Here is a 22,792-nt window from a genome sequence, read left to right as displayed (position 1 = left end):
AATGGCGAAATGTGTCCATGGGACACAGATGATGCCCCCGCTTGCATATCATATAAAGTTATAAAGGGACATAGCTGAAGAACAGTAAAAGTGACGCTACCCAAGTTTGTACTTGATCTGAGATTTGTGGTAATAAGTATTTTGTAGTCTCATAACATTTGGTTAAGGATAACTTAAGTTAGAGAACAGAAACGAAAAATTCAGCAATTTTTCCATTTGTAAACAGGCATAACTCTAGAACGGAAAAAAGTGACACCACCAAAATTCAAACTTGATCTGTATTTTGTGGTAATTAGCATTGTGTATAAGTTTCATAACATTTGGTTGAGGCAGACTAAAGTGAGAGAACAGAAACGAAAAATTCAGCAATTTTTATGTTTATAAAGGGGCATAACTCAAGAAATGTACAAGTGATACCACCCATATTCATATTTGCTCTGTATTATGTGGTAATAAGCATTGTGTATAAATTTCATAACATTTGGTTGAGGCAAACTAAAGTTAGAGAACGGAAACGAAAAATTCAGCGGTTTTGGGGGCATTACTCAAGAATTGTAAAAGTGAGGCCACCCAATTTCGAACTAGATCTGTATTATGTGGTTATAAGCATTGTGTATACGTTTCATAACAGTTGGTTGAGGCAAACTAAAGTTAGAAAAACAGAAACGAAAAATTCAGCAATTTTTCCATTTGTAAAGGGGCATAACTCTAGAACGGTTTAGTGACGCCACCAAAATAGAAACTTGATCTGTGTTTTGTGGTAATAAGCATTGTGTATAAGTTTCATAACATTTGGTTGAGGCAAACTAAAGTTAGAGAACGGAAACCAACTTTGGGATGTACAGACGGACAAAGGGTAAAACTTAATGCCCCTCCGCTACGACAGGGGCATATAAAGGGTAGTAACTCCAACAAGGATAGATCTCAACCTGCCCCTGTCAGGTTTTCAAGATAATAGGCAAAACTTGTGTTAATGGACAACGGATGCCAAGTGATGAGAAAAGCTCACTTGGCTCTTTAGCCTAACATTCTATCACTATAAAACCAAACTAGACTGTTGAAGGCCATACAGTGACCTATAGTTGCTAACATCTACAACATTTGCATGTCTCTGGTGGATAGTTGTCTTATTGGCAATCATACCACATCTCCTTATTTTATATTGATATAATTTATTTGCAATATGCACAATTAAACACAAAATTTTCTACAGCCTTTTCTCAACTTTTTTTTACAAAAGCTTGATTTTTCTGTACTGACCAAATGAAATAGGCCACTTCACGGTTTTTTGCAGCCATATTGAATAGGGGCAGATTTTTTGGTTAGAAGTGGAAATAGTTAGAAAGTACGGGAAATCCTATGCAGGTTTCCAAGCAACTGTTCTGTTTCAATGATGTTTTCCCATATTTTTTAAAACATTTTCACCTACATTATGAAAATCTGCCCCCTATTCAATATGGCTGCAATAACCATTAAAGGGCCAATGAAAATTTGTTCTTCAGTAGTAGAATTATTTGTAATTATTATCTCTTGCTATTACAATAAAATTGAAAATGGGGAATGCGTCAGAGACAACAATCCTACCAAAGAGCAGAAAACAGCCCAAGGCCACCAATGGGTCTTCAACACAGCGAGAAAATCATGCACCCACAGGCGGGCTTCAGCTGGCCGTCATTTTCCTCTTTAACATATAGTTTATGATATAATCAATTGATGAAGGGCATTTTAAACTAGATCTAAAATTTTGCCCTTTCCATGTCTGTTAAATGTGAAGCTCAATACTTATTGACAATGCAATCACACTGAATGTTAAAGGGGCATTATCTGTCAAATTCATGTTCACTGATTTGACTCAAATTCTCATATTTGATTTATTACATACTAAAACTTATATCCAAATTATAAATAGTCTTAAATAAACAATCAACAATGCATGGACTCGATAATATGTATCAGCATTTCATGTAAGATCACTCCAAACACTGCAGACAGTCATATAATCCTATATAAACATAATTATAAACAGATACCGAGCACATGCAATTGGATGTGTCTAGGTCTGTTTTATTTCATATTATGGGTTAAAACAATATGTTAATCAGTTTTTAGCTGTATAAGATAGATATTTTGTGGATCAAATCAGTCAACTAAAGGGTTCAACCTGGTTTCCTTTTCAATGTTGACAAGCTTTTCCTTTTAATAGCTGAACATGCCTAGTATATGCGTAACCCATCTCTAGCCAAGGGATTAAATTGAAGGTCACATGTATACAGGTTCAATGAGGTTTAATTATTGACTTGCAAGTCAATAATACATCAGCAATTATTTTGAGCTTTTTTTAAAACCAAAATTCCACTTTTATGAATACTTGAAACAAAAATTTGTAAGGGTTCCGCGGAACCCAGTGTGTCGCCTACTTTTTCTGTTAATCGCAGGCTCAACAAAAATGAGGAAGTAAATCAATAAAAATATTCCTCTTGATACTATCTTTTGATTGTAAGAAGCTTCTGTCCAAGTTTGGTAAAAATCCAGGATAGTTTATGAATCTAATAAATGTTTAAAAACTTTAACTGCAGACTGAATGTAATGTTAACTGGAAGAAAACAAAACTTCCTTCTAGATATTACCATTTGATCATAAACAAGCTTCTGTCCAAGTTTGGTACAATTCCAAAATTGTATAAGAAAGTTATTAAAATTTTAAAAACTTTAACCACAGAGTGAATGTGTTGTTTCCTGGCAGAAAATCTAAGTCCATTTAAAAGTAAAATACTGAAAAAATGGATTTATTTTTTTACAAAATTTCCTTCTAGATACTAGCTTTTGATCATAAACAAGCTTCTGTCCAAATTTGGTACAAATCCAAAATAGTATAAGAAAGTTATTAAAATTTTAAAAACTTTAACCACAAAATGAATGTGTTGTTTCCTGGCAGAAAATCTAAGTCCATTTAAAAATAAAATAAGGAAAAAATGGATTTTTTTTTTACAAAATTTACTTCTGGATACTATCTTATGATCATAAACAAGCTTCTGTCCAAGTTTGGTAGAAACCCAGGATAGTTTAAGAAAGTTAATAAAATTTTAAAAACTTTAACCACAGAGTGAATGTAATATTTCCCGGCAGAAAAACTAAGTCCATTTATAAGTAAAATATGGAAAAAATGGAATTTTATTTTTACAAAATTTACTTCTGGATACTATCTTATGATCATAAACAAGCTTCTGTCCAAGTTTGGTAGAAATCCAGGATAGTTTAAGAAAGTTATTAAAATTTCAAAAACTTTAACCACAGAGTGAATATTTGTGGACGCCGCCGACGACGGAATGTAGGATTGCTATGTCTCGCTTTTTCAACTAAAGTCGAAGGCTCGACAAAAAATATTGTATTTTAAATTTTTGTATAAATCGTAGCTAATGTCCCTTTATATGCCCTCTATTCAATGCAACCATGCTGGCAAAAAAAAAAGTTCCCCTTCCAAGTCCTTTCAATTATCTTTGTTCTGCACCTTTTTTTCAAATTTTATAGAAAAGATAAATAGTAGTTTCTCAAACTGTTGAGAGGCTAGACTATCCAAAATTAATTCTCATAAACCATGTGAAATTTGTATGGTTCTTGTATAGGTCAGCTTCCTATTATTAGATTGTGTCATTGTAGTTTGTTTTCAAATGCAAAAAGAGAAAATAAAAAAAACAAAATGATCTGTTTTATTTGAATTGTAAAATATATGTATGTTACAAAATTAAAAAAGAAAGAGAACAAAAATTTCAGTACATTTTAATATACATACATACATTTTTTAGAAACAAAACACAAATATAAAATAATTACATTTAACTGGATTATTAAAAATGTGTTTTAAATCAGTTCATTATGTTACACTATTTAATTGTAGTTATAAAATATGATAACAGGCACTATATAATGTCCTTACAATGCCACTGGTCATGTTAATGTGTGTAGTTAGGTAAAATGTTAACATGCATTTTATAATACATAGATTTAATAAGTGAACATATTACTATAAATAGTGCTATTTTAAAGTGATCTAACTTTACATCTGCTTATTAACTTTCAGAATTATATACAGTACAGTACCAAAAAAAATCTTTCATTAGAAGACTACAGGGATTTAAAAAATTTTTTTTTAATGAATTTTAGAAAAAAGAATGGGAAAAATAACATAACTACATATACTTTTTATAAATCTACATTTGGCAGATGTAAATATCTAAATAAAATACCTATCAGTTTCATCACATGTCATGTGACACCTGCCACTAAAACTCTTACTGGGAAAATATCTCATCAAAACTGATTATAAGGGGAGATAACTTGTATTATTTATTTTGACAAGACTACTGTTAATTTATCTTTTTGTTATGTAGCAAGAAAAAAGAATGGTGATTAAAATTTTTTTAGGCAGTTAATATGAGCTCTAATATCAAAAATTCTACATTTCTTTTTTCTAGACACATAATAATACTTTCTTTTTGAAAACACAAAGTATGATAAATTTGAAAAAACCTGTTACATGAAATTAAGCTTAATGACCTACACTGTTTTGATATGATATTTTTGGAAAAAAACATGTTATAAACTTCATTTTGGCAAATAATCAAACAATTCTATCATGTATTATCTTTACTCCAATACCACCACTCATACTATAAACAAAAATAAAAGGAGTCTATTTTCCCCGTAAAAAATATATTGATTTCTTTTGTAAATGCTTATAATAGAGGAGCCATATAGGTCCAAAGCTTCGTACAAGATTATATTTTAAATATTAATGTACAAGGAGATCCATCAATTATTTCACTTATCTGTAATATCAATATTATCATGGATACTGTTATCTTAAACTTCTCACAAAAACAGCAGTAAACAAGCATCAGTCGAATTTATATCATTAAAATATCTTGACACATTTAAAAATACCATATGTAACGGTTCACTAGAGAGACTCACAACATCAAGTAAAAACACTCACAAAATTGTCATATTCTACTAATATTACTACTTTTTTAAAACATACTCCATTCAACCACACAAACAAACAGACTGAGCACAGTTACATAAAAACAGCAAAAATAAATACAGTTTTCACATATAAATTTAATTACATTCAATTATAATAATTCAAAGAATTTTATATTGTGTAATTTCTTACTTTAAGGACCATTCACAAATCAAGGAAAAAATAGATGACTTATAAAATTTTAACTTTTTATTTGTCTTTTACCAAACATGAACTTTTACAATAATCAATCATTATTGAATGTCAAAATATTCTCTTTTTTTCAAACTTTAAAAAGGGGTTTTTAAAACTTACAATCAATCAAAATGAAAATCTGTTGCTTACTAATTGTAACTAGTTACAAGTATTTGGTAAACAGTTAGTTGAGCAATGGATGTGAAAATGCATCATACAGTAAAACCTGCTCATATGAAGCTTGATATCAAATTTCATAAGTGTGATTTGTGATTCCAAAGAAAAGTGCAACCGAAATTTCATACATGGCCATTATTAGAATATATAAATTTTTGTAAACAGGAAGTTGATGAGGGAGGAAAATGAAAAAAAAAGCTTAATACAGTATAACATGCTCACCTAAAGCTTGATACCAAATTTAATGAAGCTTAGATTTGTGGTTCCAGAGAAATATGTGGGAGAAAATTTCATTGAACAGATGGACAGACATAGGTAAACCAGCATACCCCTCCTATTAATTGTAGTTTTAACAACGCAAATTATACATCATCATTTCTTTCTGGTAAATAAAACTGATTATGCATCTTCTGATAACATATGCTAAAAAATAAAATATTTATCATACAATTTTATGAGACATATCCCTGAGTCTAGTAAAACACTTTAAGCTGCACTGACAAGTCTGTGAAATTCATAAAATGCAAAAAAATCTGAACTAACTGTCCTCTGAAACCAACTTTGTTTCTGTGGTTTTCTGGTCTTCTGTGGAAAAAAAGAGAAAATAGTACATGTATTATCAAACTGAAATTTATCAGTGAACTTGAGAACTTTTTTCTTAAATATAACATATGGATGTCTATAACTAATCTTGTCTCAGATTAAAAATACTTTTCAATATCTGACATGAAATTTCCTTTCTCCATGTCTGTTCCAATAAACACACATTGCACAGAGAGAAGTTCTTTGAAACCTTTTTATAGCAGAACAAGAAATTATGTGGTGCTGTTTTGCTTAGGATATCCCTGCTCTCAATTCAAATTATCACAAAATAGGAAGTGTGTCAGTGTCTGACAGATCTGTAAAACACACACGATGTAACTATTCATAACTGTGGAGCTACTGATAAGCCCTGAGAAAAGTGTGACAAATTTTTTGTTTTCATTCAAAATTTTGAAAATTTCAAAGCATCAACAAACAGGAATTATTAGGTGTCTGCAAGATCTAATAGAGCACATACGTGAAAACTCATCACTGTCAAGCTGCTGACAAAAGATGAAGTCATGTTGTTCAGCAACTCTTGAGAATAGTGTGAAGAAAATGTTTGTTGTATAAAAGTTGAAAGGAAAGGACAAGTTGATTACAATAAAGCCCCACTCTAGCCTGGGGGTATACCGGCAATTTAAAAAAAATTATATATAAGAAAAGGAATTTCTGACCAATTGCCCCCCACTTGATAGCTCTTAAAATACTTTTGAAGTATTTTGTTGAATTGCACCAAAAAACAAACTATAAATTAAACTTTTCAAAACTCTTAAAAGGTTAATTAATACATGGTACAGGGCCTAATCTAGGATTTTGAAGAGGGAGAAGTGACTTCTCCTTCCATGAGAGAGAAGGGAGAAGTGAGATTCCATTACCGTTTCGGTTGCATCGTGTTTTCAAGCTTATCACTAAGGAAATTGTTTTATATTCAATAAAAGATGTACTTGCAGTTTTTTCATATGTTATTTTACACAATGTATCTATAGAAAGTTCTTAATAAAAAGGTTTAAACAATATATAGTTGTTATTTATTTATTGATACCATAATGTGTTCTAAATAAAATTTGTTGATTGGGACATGAGGGAGTAGCCTAGTAATATTATCAAGATTATGATGCAATAAATTCATGTGCATCTGCCTCAATTTATTTTTAAACTCCAGAAAAATATGATGAATTTCACATGACTGGGAATTTAATTTATATCACTACTTGTCATTGTTTTGTAAAACATTATTGAATGTACAGGACATTTATGTTAGTTGTAGTAAATTGAGATTATCGTTAAAGATTGTAAGTCTATAAATGAAAATATCTTTCAATCTCAAGTTAATTATCCGATAAAGAGCTAATTTCTATCATTTTTTAAAAATGTCATCCATATCAACGATGTGGTCATGAGAAAAAATCCACTGCTGATCACAATCTGGTCGAGTGTCGTACGTTTGCAATCACATTATCCATCAGCTGTCTTTCTACTTTTATATTTCAATTTTTATTCAATGAATATAATAAATCTACCGTTAATTCCCACCCTTTACCAACCGAATAGTAAAATTGATCGACTCGTGTAGGTAATAAAAATAAAACAAATCAGCTGAGTGATTACGCAACATCCTCAGATGAAAATCATCGTAAAACGATAACTTAAACAGACGGTCAGTTTTCCGTTTGAACAGTTTTGAAAGTTATATCCGAGGATGTTCAAAGTCGCCGTTGTATTTATTTAATTTGATCGATTACAGTATTAGTCCTGGGTCGTTTCGAAAATCTTGATTTTCCTTGTCAGCCGCCATTTTTTTTTACCTGTGAGACTTGTCAATCACAAGTTGTCTCCCTTTTACCGATTTTGATAGCGATTTGACTTCGCTATGAAGTCAGTCAGCCGGCGAGATTTAGCGATTTTCAAAATTCTTTGGCGACTTAAATCGTCATTTCGCCGGCAAGATTATGGCCTGATGGTATGAACTTGATATTATGACTATTCAGCAAAGGCCAAAAAAAATATGTTTTTTTTTAGCATTTAATCGACTTATACTTTTATTTATGATATATATTTCTGTTTACCATACATGAATAGACTCTGAATTGGGCAAGGCTTAAATTAAAATATTGTTTGTTTGCAGTTTACCGACCGACCTTCGAAAATCCGCCTGACTGTGATAATTTTATTGCTTTTAATTTGAAGAAATTATTTTTAATACTTCAATTGACTCGATCCGGAATTTCGGGTCGTTTCCGGAATTGATTTCGAGTCTAGGTCAATTACATGTTTGAAGTTCGGTTTTTCTTCCCTTCCTGTCAAGCGTTCATCGGACCTTTTAATGGTAAAGCACATGGAGATTGTTTACAGGTATCCACGAAGTCATGGAGGAGTACTTTATTATGTCGTCTTCAGTCAATTTTAAGACAAATAATACACAGAAAAGTTTCATAGTAAACTGTTTATACTGATTCAGGCAGAATTGCACACGGAATGATGTCTTCGATGATATCATTGACGATGATGCAGCGAATATTCATAAAACCGACATGATAACCGTTTCTGTCCCAAACAAATCGGATACAGAATCTTTTGAGAGTGACTTTATGGAACCAATATCAGTGGTTCAATAATTCGACAGCATCTTGAAGTATGCCATATTTTCTTTAAATCGTCGTGAAGACGACAAAGAGGAAACAGACTCCTCCGTGACTTCAGGGATAACTGTAAACACGCCTGTACGGTGTTAAATCAATAAGAAGCCTCACAAACTACACAAAGATGTAGAGAAAATGAATGGTTGGCTTGAGAAATAAATATATTCTCTCTGTATCAAATCTATCTTCAATTGCAATGAGTATGCTCCTTTAGGATAAGGGGGGCTGTCCCACTCATTGCAATTATTCTCTCTCTTACAATATTAAATATACCCAAAATGTGTGACCTGTGTGAATTGAATTGAAATATGTCCTTAGCTAGGAGCTATGCTGCCAATTTTTTATGCAGTCAAACATTTCAGTACAGACCATTTACTTTTAATGGGGTGCTATGGATTTCACCCCAAAGCTAGACTTAAGATTTTTGTTTGTTTTAATTAAAGCCTGGCATCAACATATCTTTCTAAATATAACCTTTATGTCAGATGTCTTATATATTTTTTTTTAAGTTGTCTTTTTTTTATAATTGAGGAAGATTCAACCTTTTTTTAACACACTCCTAAATTGTCTTTTGAATCTTTAATATCTACATTTTTCTGATGCAAATACTCTACTCATGAAAACTTCTAGTAAAGATGCATATATATGTCAGTGAATATGTTTCTTTACAACAGTTCTAGTCATTCCTTGTTTATAAGTGTTCCAGTATTTCATAATACCATAAATTTATGTCATAAATTGTATAATGACACTATGTTAAGTTTCAGTTTTGGTTAAAAAGGTGTTAACCTAAAAATGCCTGTTCATTTCATGTTGGTTTTCAGTGTTTGTTGTTTTAAAATGTTTTTTTCTTCACAAGAAACTTGGTTTGTGTTAAACTACTTGTTTAAACTTTATTCTGGCTGATAAAATAAAATATTTTTCCTACCTACCGACCCTGCAGTCTGAAGGTACAGTCGGAAAACTGCAAACAAACATATTTTTAAGGTTGGCCCAAAATAATTTTTTTTATTCATTCAATATTTTCCATTGTATATTAAGCTAACAACAATTAACTAGTTCACTCAAATACTGCAAGTTAGACATTTACATGTATTATGCAAAAAATGGTCAAAGCAGAGGTGTTTACCCCTCTTTCAGTCTATAAGTAGTATTAACCATTTCCTCAGTATCTTTGGATAGGTATCTCTGGTGAGCGCCACTACGATCACAAACTTTCTAGAGGGGTTTGGGGTATGCGGCCCCATAAAAGTTATGAAAAATTAGACAAAATCCTGCATTCTGCGAGCCAAAAAGTTCAGATCAGCCAAAGCCCCTTGCTTTGTAGTGGACATCTTTTCATAATTTTAAACTACCTTTCGTTACATAGTTTGAAAGATCAGTAAAACAGACAATTAATAATAGGTGTCCCTAAAGCCTCGGAAATCTCTATCTATATTGAGTTTTATATGTGTGGTCTCTTACACCACTCCATGAAGAAAATCCATGGTCAGTACTTCGAATTTTAAATCCATATAAAATCCAGAAAATCTGTAGTGGTAAACACCTCTTTCAAAGACATCTTGAAAAATTAAATGGTTAAAAATTTTCTTTCTCTTGTAAGAAGAATCAGTTTTTAATTTATTAGCCCATTTACCAGTTTCTGTAGTAGAATCCTCATGTAGTTGTGCTGATACAGATTCTTCAGATTTATGTGATTTTTCATTTGAGTCGTTGTCTTCTTTTTCACTCTTATCCAACAGTTCCATTCCTAGTTTTTCATTTATATCAGATTTCACTTCATCAGTGTCAGTACTATTTAACACATCCTGGTCATCTTTGTCTTCTTCCTCTGCACCTAAAACTTCCTGCAAATCCAGAAAAATTTCAAGTAGATATATTATCTCTCATAGGTTATTTTAAATCAGTTACTAAGAAGATAACTGTATTGTATTTTCAGCTTAACCTTTGTAATACTAGTTGATACAACGTAGAGATGCATAGGGGGGAGCTACCTAAATTGATATTTGTGACAGTAAAACCAATTTTTTACAAAGGTCATTGAAGGTTAAGCTTAAAATACAGTTCAGTAATCTACATTATTTTGCAAAACAAAGCATTCCACTTAAACAATTACTGGTACTTGAGTGCAAAATTCCATAAATAGAAAAGTTCCACTAAACATGGTTCTTATCTTTTAATTGGACTTGAACAGTATGACATGATAGATATGCTTCTGGAGTCAAAAATAAAGACACCCGATATTTATAACCTTTATGTACAGGTACACTTCAGAATGTAATAAAATGATAAATAAGAGATTTTCAGTTAAGAGATTTGGTTTTGTTTACTAGTGAAGAAATCACATACCAGTAAATTATTGAAAATATAAACCCATCATGAAAACTTTCCAATTTTACAGTAATGATTTGATCTTCTAATTAGACAATATTGAGAGATTTTGGCTCTTAAGTTGAGGTAATGTGACTAAGCCATTTTCTATAATGTAGTTCAAGACCAAAGATTTCTGCTTCCTTTTGTCACACTGTGAAATCACCTGCTAGACACAATGTTTCAAGGCAATTAAGAAATAATTTTAAAATTTTCCAATGATTTTTTATTTGGAAATTTGCTCTGACAGCTATATGCATGCAATCTTTGTTACACAAGCTCATATGGTTCCAAATGTCAGTCGAACACTTTTGATACTGCATTAAATACAAGACCAACACTTCATTAATTCAAGAAATTAATGTTTTGGAAATGATCTTTTGATTGAATGTAAACATTTGTGGCACAAAAAAATTTCAAAACACAAAACATTCCTGGAGTATTTACTGGTATATAAATTATATAATGGCAGCTGCAGAGCACAGAATTTCACTTTGACATTAAGATTAAATTCACTTACTTTGAGCACATTTGCAAAGTACTCAGCCTGACTTGCCACTTTTGACAGCTTGTCATTCTCGTCTTTCAGTTCAGAAACTTCTTTATGCAACTAAAAGTGGAAAAAAAACAAAGATTATTGACCACATTTTCTTGTGAAGCATTTCAAGATAAAGTTCCTAGTTATTTTATGATTCAAATACACAGCCATTTTAATTTGGCTGAAGGATACAGAGTCAAATCCTGTTGGAAAAAATGACTCAAAACTACAGAACTGGAACTGCAATGACTGTCATACAAGTTTGAAGTTTTGTGTGTTGAAAAACTTGGATTAATTCAGAACTCATTTGAAAGTACATGTATAATGTCAGGACTAATATGGTCAAATGCGGCCATGAGCATGATGAGAGAGTTTCTCAAAACTGACCAGAATATATTGAAATTGACCTTAAAGAATATACATTGATGTTGGTATTTCTTTTGATTCATTCTTTTCATACATGTAGCATGGGTTAATTTAACAACTATTTCAAGGTCTGGTCCTGCATGTAATTGTAGTTTTTCAAATTGGATTTTTTAATACATTGTATAATACATCAAGTCGATACTGACATACCAGTGCAGTTCTGAGTTTCAATATTAATAAAGAGATTCCTATTTTTACATGCTATGAGTTCATGATTTCTAATGTTTTTCTATCCCAAGAACAATTTGAAACCTCTTTAATCTAAGGAATACTTTTACAAAACATGTTCTAGTTCAAAGAATTAAATTGTTTCTAAGGGAAACAGGGACTCGGCAAACAGACAAGTTGAAAAAACATATACGTATTGCAGTTCTTTTTGTATTTTGAATATGGAAAGTGTTTTAAAATGCACTTCAGTTACCTGCTTTCTGTTTGGTCAGTACACTGACCTCCTCCAATAAAACAAATATTCTGTTATTTTGAAACTTACAATGACAATAAATAGAAATACAAAGTGAAAAAGAAGACTGAATCAGAGAAAATAATGAAAAGAAACATTAAGAAACCAAAGAAAAGTGAATTTCAACTGCATTGGTTCATGTGTTTGTTCAAAGTAATGGCAAGGAACCTCATCAGTGGTAGTCTTTTGTTTTGTCATTCTGGTGTTAAAAGCAGATATTTTCTTGTCTCTTTAACTTCATTTCTTTTTGTAGACTCAGGACAGTTTAAAGCTTAATATGATGTGTTTCCATTAAAGGAAGATGGTGTACTGTTAATTGCAAGAGGACTTTTCAATTACTTTTGTGAGCAATACCAACAGAAAAATACAATAAACTGAATTTTTGCCTGTATTACCGGGTACATGTAAATCTTATTATGAATTTAAAATAGATGAAAAAACATAAACCTGCTCATTTTCATGTAATGATTCATCTAAAGCTTTCCTCCTTTCTTCTGCCAATTCTTTCCAGTAGGACTCAGGGATTTCCTCTACAAAATAACATGTACTTGTGAAACAATACTCAAAGGATGGAAAGATAGCTGTCCCTCTAGACATATTTAGATCTCAGGTCCAATGACATTTCCCAGTCCAAACTTTTGTTTTTTTAAGGCCATCAAGGAAACCATTTTCAGCTTTATATTAAGAAACAATAGACTATTCTTCAGATTAAACAAAAGAGATTTGAAAAAGGAAAAGGAATGTACCAGATTTGATTTAAAGGAAAATCCCAAATGCAGCTTTCCAACAAGAATGTGTCCATAGTACACGGATGCCCCACTCGCACTATCAGTTTCTATGTTCAGTGGACCGTGAAATTGGGGTCAAAACTCTAATTTGGCATTAAAATTAGAAAGATCATATCATAGGGAACGTGTGTACTAAGTTTCAAGTTGACTGGACTCCAACTTCATTAAAAACTACCTTGACCAAAAACTTTAACCTGAAGTGGGCACTATCATTTTCTATGTTCAGTAGACCTTGAAATTGGGGTCAAAACTCTAATTTTGCATTAAAATTAGAAAGATCATATCATAGGGAACATGTGTACTAAGTTTCAAGATGATTGGACTTCAACTTCATCAAAAACTACATGTACCTTGACCAAAAACTTTAACCTGAACCGGGACAGATGACGAATGGACGGATGGACGAACGAACGAACGAACCGAAAAACATAATGCCCCTAGGTGGGGCATAAAAATCTCATGTTATAATGTCTCCCTTATACAAATGTGTAATTCATGTAATTCTTCATCTCTATTTCCAACTAAGTTAGGGGGTGGGTTGAGCGCTCACAAACATGTTTTACCCGTCACATTCTTTAAGTGCCTGTCCCAAGTCAGGAGCCTGTAGTTCAGTGGTTGTCGCTGGTTCATGTCTGTCATATTTGTTTTTCGTAAATTGTTTTGTTGTAAATTAGGCTGTTAGTTTTCTCAATTGAATTGCAGGGTTTAAGCCAGGATTTTGAGGGCTTTAGTCACTTTTGCGGGAGATGAAAATCAACCTTACAAATGTATTTGGGGTAACAGCAAGGGACCAAAGATGTATATACATCTTTGTCAGACTTTGAAGGACTAAAGCATTTACTAGGCAGTTATTGCATGATTTGACTGATGTGGCACTTAAATATGAAGATTAGGATATAAGATCTGGAAATCTAGTTCACAATTTCACTTCAGTTAGTTTCAGGGGACATTCATGATCAACAGAAGTTGGGTTCCATTTTTTTTTTAAAAGCAGGAATCTAAGGCATAAATGAACTTGTAGTTGTAAGACTATTTCACTGCATAATCATTATCCTTATAAAAAAGTTTAAATCGATATTTGGAATTCATTTCTATAAAGTTGGAACCAAGGATTTGTACAAATCCTTATTGGAACGATTCTAATGACTGTAAATTAATCAAGAATTGATCACGTTTACTTTCGATTTTCAAATGAAATGAAAACAGGAAGTGACAAGTAGATAATAAATTCAGAATGAATCCGGATTCTTCTACGGCTTGGTTTGTGTTTAAACAAAGGCAGGAAGTTATCATTTTTTAAATTAAATTTGCTAAGTAAGAACTATATTTGTCTCTCTTGTTTAATTTGATACTAATTTATTTCGTATTTTATGTTTTAGTGTCAATACTTTCACGCATGTGCAGTATACCGTAAAGGAATCACCTGTTTGACTCGTGAAAATGTTTCTGAAAGTTTTGAATATAAAGTTCTATCTTTTTAATCGAAATTGTCGAAAGTTTTTGATGAAAAGTTATATCAAATATGACGAAAATACATTCATTTGACGAAACTACGACAAAAGAACTGCAAATAGTGATCGTTTGAGAAATATTAATCAAAGTACTGAAGTACTGAACATCGGATGACCGCAAGTTCTTGTGGATGGTCACAAGCACTTGTCTCAGAAAAAAAATCACATCTCTATACCTGAAAGTGAGGTTAATGTACATATATATATTTTTTTGAGACAAGTTCGTGCGTAGATGATGAATTAATGACAGGGAATTTAACCTCACCGTAATAACTATTATATTGTAGTGATACAAATCAGTATACTCTGGTTTGTTGTTATATATTATATTAATATTTGTATATATAACAGTTGCATGTATATATTACTTTCATCCATTTGCATATCATTCTATTCTACTATTCTAATAATAGTGCAGTGCAAGTGCATGGTGGACACTCTTCTGTAATACTTCGATTTTTTTTCTAATAGATTGGATTTGAGTAGGCATTCATATTTTCCCGCAAAACGTTCTTGAGATATTCTTCCGCATGCATTAACACAATTTTTCTGTACGTGTGCATAGATATTAATGATTTTTTACTTATATATATATTTCATATTATTAATTTATGTTCTGAAAAGAATATTTTTATGAGTATTCATTGAAGAAATGAATTTATAACAAGTGATAAGGAATGCTATTTTGCACTCGATAATGTCCGCGTATTTATAGATCTGTTACCAGTCAAAAACGAAATTTACGAAAGTAGAAATCTCTGTGGCAACAATACATCGGAATGCCCTCACGGTCATCACGATGTAAAAAGCGAACTGTCAGGGGGAAAACAATTTTGTTCAAATGACGAAACTACGACAAACGAACTGCAAATTGTGGTCGTTTGCCTTGAGAAATATTGAAACTGAAATGCCAACTGACTGATTTTACTGGGGAAAATGATTGTGATAGTCAATTATTGTATTTCTTAATAATTAACGGATCAGTGACCCATCCGATGGCGATAAGCGGGTTACCTGTAATCACAACTTATAACACCTGTTGTAAATGTTAATTAGCTGAGGGTCAGAAACTTGTCAGAAACATAAAGACAGGTAGAATTATAGTATTTTCATGCGAAATGTTTTTTAGACTCCCCACAATTTAGAGCTTGACATTTTGCATAGATTTGTTGAGGGCTGTTATACTGACCCTTAGATGTTTCTTAGTTTATTATGTTGTTTGGTTACTGTCTCATTGAAAGCATACCCAACATCTCCTTTATTCACAGGTATACATGTATATACTTTTCTTAACCTTATTTCAAAGTTGTGATCGGAAGATCCTTCCATTCTGACAAAATTCTCTTGTTTGAATTGTAGTCAGGGAACTCGGGAGATAATAGTATTCACTTCAAGTTAATTTTTTATATTTGACTACCTGACACCAGCATATTATAGGCATCTGAACCATTTTGTGATTTTTCTGTCTGACTAGCTTTGTCGTCTAACTTTTTCTTAGGCGGGTCTACAAATATTGTAATAGGCTTTTGAACTTTCTGTATCAAATTTTTCTTCTGTGGTTTCTACAAAACAAAGTTCTACATGTTTTAAAAAGAAAACAGTGTCTAATGAATCAAATATAATAAATATTAAAGAACCTTAGTGAGCACGCTCACATACCCCACGTCCCCACATTGTCACTGGAGAAATAAAATAACTGTAAGAAAAAAAAATGTATAAGAAAAAAAGATTGAATCATAATTTCCTGTCGATATGCACATCTACATAGTATGTCCTTATTATCTACAAAGTTTCATGAAATTCTGTTGTGTGGTTTCAGAGGAGTTGCGATGACAAACTGTTGCAGAGGTATATTGAAGCAAATAAGTTCAAAGGGGCGTAACTCCTAGAAAAAAAATTGAATCATAATTTCATGTCGATATGCACATCTACATAGTATGTCCTTATTATCTACAAAGTTTCATGAAATTCTGTTGTGTGGTTTTAGAGGAGTTGCGATGACAAACTGTTGCAGAGGTATATTGAAGCAAATAAGTTCAAAGGGGCGTAACTCCTAGAAAAAAAATTGAATCGTAATTTCCTGTCGATATGCACACCCACGTAGTATGTTCTTATTATCTGAAAAGGTTTCATTAAATTCTGTTGTGTGGTTTGAGAGGCGTTGCGATGACAAAAGGTTGCAGTAGTATATTGGGCAAATAAGTTCAAAGGGGCGTAACTCCTGGAAAAAAAATTAAATCGTAATTTCCTGTCGATATGCACATCTACGTAGTATGTCCTTATTATCTACAAAGTTTCATGAAATTTTGTTGTGTGGTTTCAGAGGAGTTGAGATGACAAACTGTTGCAGTAGTACATTAAAGTAAATAAGTTCAAAGGGGCGTAACTCCTAGAAAAAAAATTGAATCGTAATTTCCTAACCATATGCACAACTACATAGTATGTCCTTATTATCTAAAAAGGTTTCGTGAAATTCTGTTGTGTGGTTTGAGAGGAGTTGCGATGACAAGAAACAGGACTGACGGATCAAAAACATTATACCCTCCGCAACTCGTTGTGTGGGGTATAAATATACGAAGGAAGAACACACAAGAACAATATTATGCTTGAGTGTGTGTGGGCAAAGTTTTTACCTATTTCAAAAACAAAACAAACAACATTATTATTTGAAAATCTATGGTTTTTAACATTTCCAAATTGTGTAAAGTATTTTTGTTGATTCTGACATACATATATATATACAGTGATCTGGAACGATTTTTTCTCTATGGCCCCCCCAAAATAAATTCAATGGGCCATTTTTAGAATTAATGGGTCATGTTGTCAAATGAGTGGGCCATTTGTTTACAATAAAAACAAAAAATAAAAAAAGTGTATATTTCACTGTACTTACAAGTATGATTCTAACTAATATCATGGATATTGTTCCTGTGATTTTGTAATTTCAATTTCAATGAATATACAATAACTTCTTCCAAACCGGGCAATATTTACGATAACCTTTATTTACAATGTTAAAACTGGTACTGTTCCCTTGTTCATGTTTTTTTTACATTAAATTTGGGTCTTCGTCGATACCATACTTATTCCAGACGTTCCGTATTAGAGGAAGTTTCTGGCATTTTCTCTGCACTTGTATTATTATTACTTCATCACGATGACAAGAATAACAGTAGAGAGCAACGTTAATTGATAAGACACAACAACAATTCGCTGAAGGCATGTTTACAAAATGTCAAAACGAGCCAAAGACCAAAAAAAATGACAAGGACAGTTAAGCCCCTTTTATGGAGACAAATACTATGCTATTCATAAAAAGGCTTTTGGGTTTTTCAATCGAAATAATAGCAAGCTTACTTAAAAGATTATAATTAGAGAAGAATTCTCGCCTGTACTAGCCAATTTTCACAAATTTAAAGTTGTTTATAAAAAATTATATCATGAATGATGGTTAATTACGTTTTTTGGGTAATCAGTCATACCGTATGTTGCTATTATTACCATAGGAAAACACCCGAGACGTCCCAAAAATATATAGGTGCTCCTATCATTGGAGTAAACACTACACAGTTGTGTACTCACAAATGGCGGCACGAACTACGATCGGAAATCCATTTGATGATATCTCAACGTTTCAAAACGAAGTGAAAAATATCATGCGCCACGCGGGCGCTTACATTTGTCAATCTATGCGCCATTTCTGGTCGATAAGCGCAATTGGCGCACGTCCTTCCCGATCACTGTATATATATATGTACAAAATTTTTTTAACTGTTTGCAGCATACATATGTAAATGTAACCCTATCAACAAAATGCAGTGACAGGAAAAATCTTGTTATGCTATATGATTTTATATGTACATGTATCATGTATAATGATGTAACCAGTAATCTGTTCAAATTATAAATTAGAATAAATCAACTTGTTACAATATTTTACTTACAACAATTTTCCTTATTGGGGATATTGGAGCTCCTGTTGAATACTGGAGAGTCTGTAGTGTTTTTCTGCTTTCATTCTGATTCTGTTAATAAAATACAAATGTAACTGTGAAAATTAACAATTAAAAAAATGGGTGTATCATCTAGTGTACAATGTATGAAATATTTAAAACTGGACATGAAGCAAGCGACCAATCAATATTTTTCAGTTTAGTGTGTGAAATATTACATGAATGATTTATAAAGTGTTTCAATGCACAGGGACAGAAATGGCTTTATAATATACACCAAAATCTTAGTGTTAACATTAATAGTTTGAAATTATATAAATACAAATGTACATGTAGAAAAGAAATTTAAAAAAAAAAGTATAAGATTGAAAATCGTTTGTATCCATAACTAAGTTTTGTGTTTTCCTGTACAACAGTCGATCATTCAGAGCTCCAAATAAGCTGCCTATTTGCGTGTTCACTCAATAGAAACAATCAAAAACCAAATCCGTTTTGTCAATTCAAATTTTAAGCATTGAAAAATGCAATTTACATAATTTACCCTAATTGATGAAATATTGTCTCAGTATTTATCTTTTTTTTGTAATTTTGGGAAACCTACTTTGGCCCTAGAAATATAGCACTCAATTATGTAACAATTTGGGTCCCTGTTGGAATTTCTAAATCATTTGCCTCTTGCTCAAATCCCAAATTAACAACAGGCTTCTACTTCTACCACTTTGCGGCCACCATCAATATACTGATTAAATCGGTACCTCGAATGACCAAATAACACCGTTATTATCAGAATAACACTTGTAATGACCGAATAACACTTGAAATTTTAATATTAGCACACATTGATAATTAAATAATATTATATTATTAATGTATTTTATAACTTAAAAATGATTTACAGAAAGCAGGTAAGTTCATAAAGATTATTTTAAATATAGTGTGTACATCCAAGGAAGCAAGTTAACTCGTACCATTGTAAACTCGTACCACGTAAACTCGTACCAAAAAAGTTAACTCGTACCAACGTAAACTCGTACCACTGGGAAGTCGTACCAATCAGAACTCGTACCACTGCAAAATCGTACCATTAAAAATATATTCAAAAATACGAATGTTTTATGATTTTTTTTTTGGTAAACTAAATAAAAAAAGTTGAATTACTTGAATTTTATACTAGATTTTAATGAAAACTTAGACAAAAGTACGAATGTTTTATGATTATTTTTTTTAAGCTTTATACAAAAAATTAAAATATCTTTGAATGTTATACCAAATTTTAATGAAAACTTAGACAAAAATACGAATGTAATTTCTTAATTACCATGATAATAAATAGATTAAATTCCTTTGATTGTGTGATTATTGGTTGATTAATGACTAATCAACTTGTTTAATCATATTAGCATGTTCATATTCAGGTAAAATGTGCTGAATATTGTATAAAAATAAATTTCATACTTTCTAACTGTTGGTCATAAACAATTTTAAACCTTTAAAACACAATAAATAAATTCTTTCATTAAATAAAATTCCTTTTAGAAACAATAGAAAAATACCCAAATCTATTCAATGTTACAACAAAGCCAATCTGCCACGGTTTTCTCTATCCAATTAGACAAGGAAAATTAGCTACAAATTGGTCATTGTAATTTCAAATTATATACATTTTACAGACTTAAGAGGTATTGAGTGAAATTAAAGTATATATTCATCATTAAACACCATTTGAATGCATTCAAATAAGTTGGTACGAGTTTACAATGGTATGAATTTACCGTGGTACGAGTTAGCAGTGGTACGAGTTTGCATTGGTACGAGTTTTTTTTTAGTGGTACGAGTTGACATTGGTACGAGTTTACAATGGTACGAGATAACTATAATTCTACATCCAACATGGCGACCAACACATATATACATGTAATATAATATTATTTAATAATTAATGTTTAAAAGTCACCAATATGTGCTAATATTAAAATTTCAAGTGTTATTCATTCATTACAAGTGTTATATGGATAATAACGGTGTTATTTCGGTCATTCGTGTTACCCTTGATTATTTTGCCACTTTTGGATGCGCATGCAGATATTTTATATAAAAATAATGTGAAGATTTGTGCTATACAGTAACCATGGTAACAGTGATGTTAAAACATCCTAGATGGCGGTCTAATCGTCTCATGTAGGTGTCTTGAAACACTCAAGACGAAGACGAAGTAAATAAAAATTTGTAGTAGCTTGATGATGAAAAATCTGAATACGGAATGTGGTGTAAAACCCAAAATGTTCAGCAGCTTGTTGGTGAAAAGCACAACATATTCGGGAGGTTAGAGGTGGAAAACAAAATATTCAGAAGCTTCAAATTTTGGTGGTGAAAACTTATTTGATCTTTGAAACCTGAAAGAAACAATGAAATGTATTATGACTTTATGTTCATAAAAAGTAGGTGTGGGTAACAAATTACGACAGCAGTAAAATTAAAAAAATAAAATATTCACTTGTCTTGTTAAATCCATTGGTTTATTGTTGTATTTTATAACTGCTGGAATATTTTCAGTTTCTTTTATTTGAGGTTGCAATGTTGTGGACGCCATCATTCGTCTGTTGATTGAATTTCCCGCAATGTTAAACACGTGACCAACAAGGAACATTCTAAAATTTGGAATGATGTACCTAGCCAGGAACGGAATCAGGACAACTCGGACCAAAGACAAATCGGACAAAGACCTCGCGGACCAATTTAAAGGCACCTCGAACCAGTTTGAAACACTGTTCAGTGGCTCGGTTGTCAAACAGCATTTTTAAAAATTATAGAAGATTTGAAAAAAGCTCTTGATGAAAATAAATATATTGCGGTCATCCTAATGGATCTATCAAAAGCCTTTGACTGTTTGCCCCACGATTTACTTTTATTAAAATTAGAGGCTTATGGCGTTTCTGATAGCTCGTTAAAGTTATTTAAAAGTTTCCTGGAAAATAGAAGGCAACGTATAAAGATTGGCAACACTTACAGTGACTGGGAAATACTGATAAAGGGGGTCACCCAAGGGTCAATTCTTGGACCAGTGTTTTTTTAATGTCTTCTTCAACGATATTTTCTACTGTGGCAAGACAATACGATTTATAACTATGCAGATGACTAAACCCTGTCTTACTGTGACAATAATGTAGGTAATTTAGTTAAAACACTTGAAAATCATAGTTCAAAAATGATAAAATGGTTTTCACAAAATTTAATGAAAGCAAATCCAGACAAGTTCCAGGCCATCGCTATCGGGAAAAAGACAAAAAAATATAATTTAACTATTGATTTAGAAGGCAATACAATTTCATGTGATTAAGATGTTAAACTCTTTGGTGTAACGATAGACTTTGGACTAAAGTTTGATAAACATATCTCACAAATTTGTAAAAAAGCTTCAAGACAACTTAACCAGAGACATATAACACAAGATATTCGCAACTCGGCGAAATCCCGTAATAACACGCGGCCACTAGTTAAACCTCGCGAGATCTCCTTACGTAAGACAGTCATTAATAAAAGTATTAAAAGTACTCGAAGTAAGGACGAATGTTTAAGCATAACATAAACTGTTTCAGTGTTAAATTTATCACAATTAATTAAATAATTTGAGTACATATATAATTATTTATTTTAATGTAATTTTGATTTTAGATTTGTATTATTGAAAAAGAGACATAATTTGATATTGTATTAAAAAAAAACTGATATTAAATAATTAACACTTGATAAATTATGTCAGAGTTCATTTTATTTGATAGTATTATATGTCCCTGGTGTAACTTGACTCAAGCTAGCGAACAATTGTAGCGAACAATTAGCCAGCGAACAATTAGGAGGTATAACTAAAAACCACAATTTCACATAAGACAATCACGTTTTTTTCGAGCTAGCGAACAATTACAGAGACCTAGCGGACAATTATGAGAATATTCAAAATATTAAACAAAAACGAATAAAAAAAATTAAAACAAAAGGGATACCATAAAGATTTTGACCAATTTATAGAGATTGTGACAGGCAACGACTGTAAAGGTAACATAGAGGAGACATTATCGTATCTAATAAGACAAACTCCAGAATGGTTTATGTTTAAAAATCTGAAGTTAAGTT

General features: G+C 31.7%; 1 protein-coding gene across 1 annotated transcript; it reads right to left on the bottom strand.

Annotated features, from left to right (window-relative positions):
* Positions 1-3,685: 3,685 nt before the first annotated feature.
* LOC127723147 (geminin-like) lies at positions 3,686-21,282 on the bottom strand. The gene is made up of 7 exons (XM_052229649.1): positions 21,156-21,282; positions 18,653-18,733; positions 16,126-16,270; positions 12,857-12,939; positions 11,506-11,595; positions 10,252-10,462; positions 3,686-5,976 (listed from the first exon to the last, which is right to left on the bottom strand). Exons 1-7 carry the CDS (start codon positions 21,252-21,254, stop codon positions 5,930-5,932), a joined length of 756 nt encoding a protein of 251 aa, XP_052085609.1. The 5' UTR covers positions 21,255-21,282; the 3' UTR covers positions 3,686-5,929.
* Positions 21,283-22,792: the final 1,510 nt, after the last annotated feature.

The sequence above is a fragment of the Mytilus californianus genome, unplaced genomic scaffold (assembly GCF_021869535.1).
Source record: "Mytilus californianus isolate M0D057914Y unplaced genomic scaffold, xbMytCali1.0.p SCAF_1, whole genome shotgun sequence".
NCBI classification, from domain to species: Eukaryota; Metazoa; Mollusca; class Bivalvia; order Mytilida; family Mytilidae; genus Mytilus; species Mytilus californianus.
This window is presented reverse-complemented; position numbering and strand designations above follow the sequence as displayed.

Coding starts and splice junctions, on each gene's coding strand:
- LOC127723147 (XM_052229649.1), bottom strand. CDS start 21,254: ATGATGGCGTCCACAACATTGCAACCTCAAATAAAAGAAACTGAAAAT. Junction 12,940..16,125: donor CTATAATATGCTGGTGTCAG/GTAGTCAAATAT, acceptor GTTATTTTGTAG/AGGAAATCCCTGAGTCCTAC. Junction 5,977..10,251: donor GGATTCTACTACAGAAACTG/GTAAATGGGCTA, acceptor TTTTTTCCACAG/AAGACCAGAAAACCACAGAA.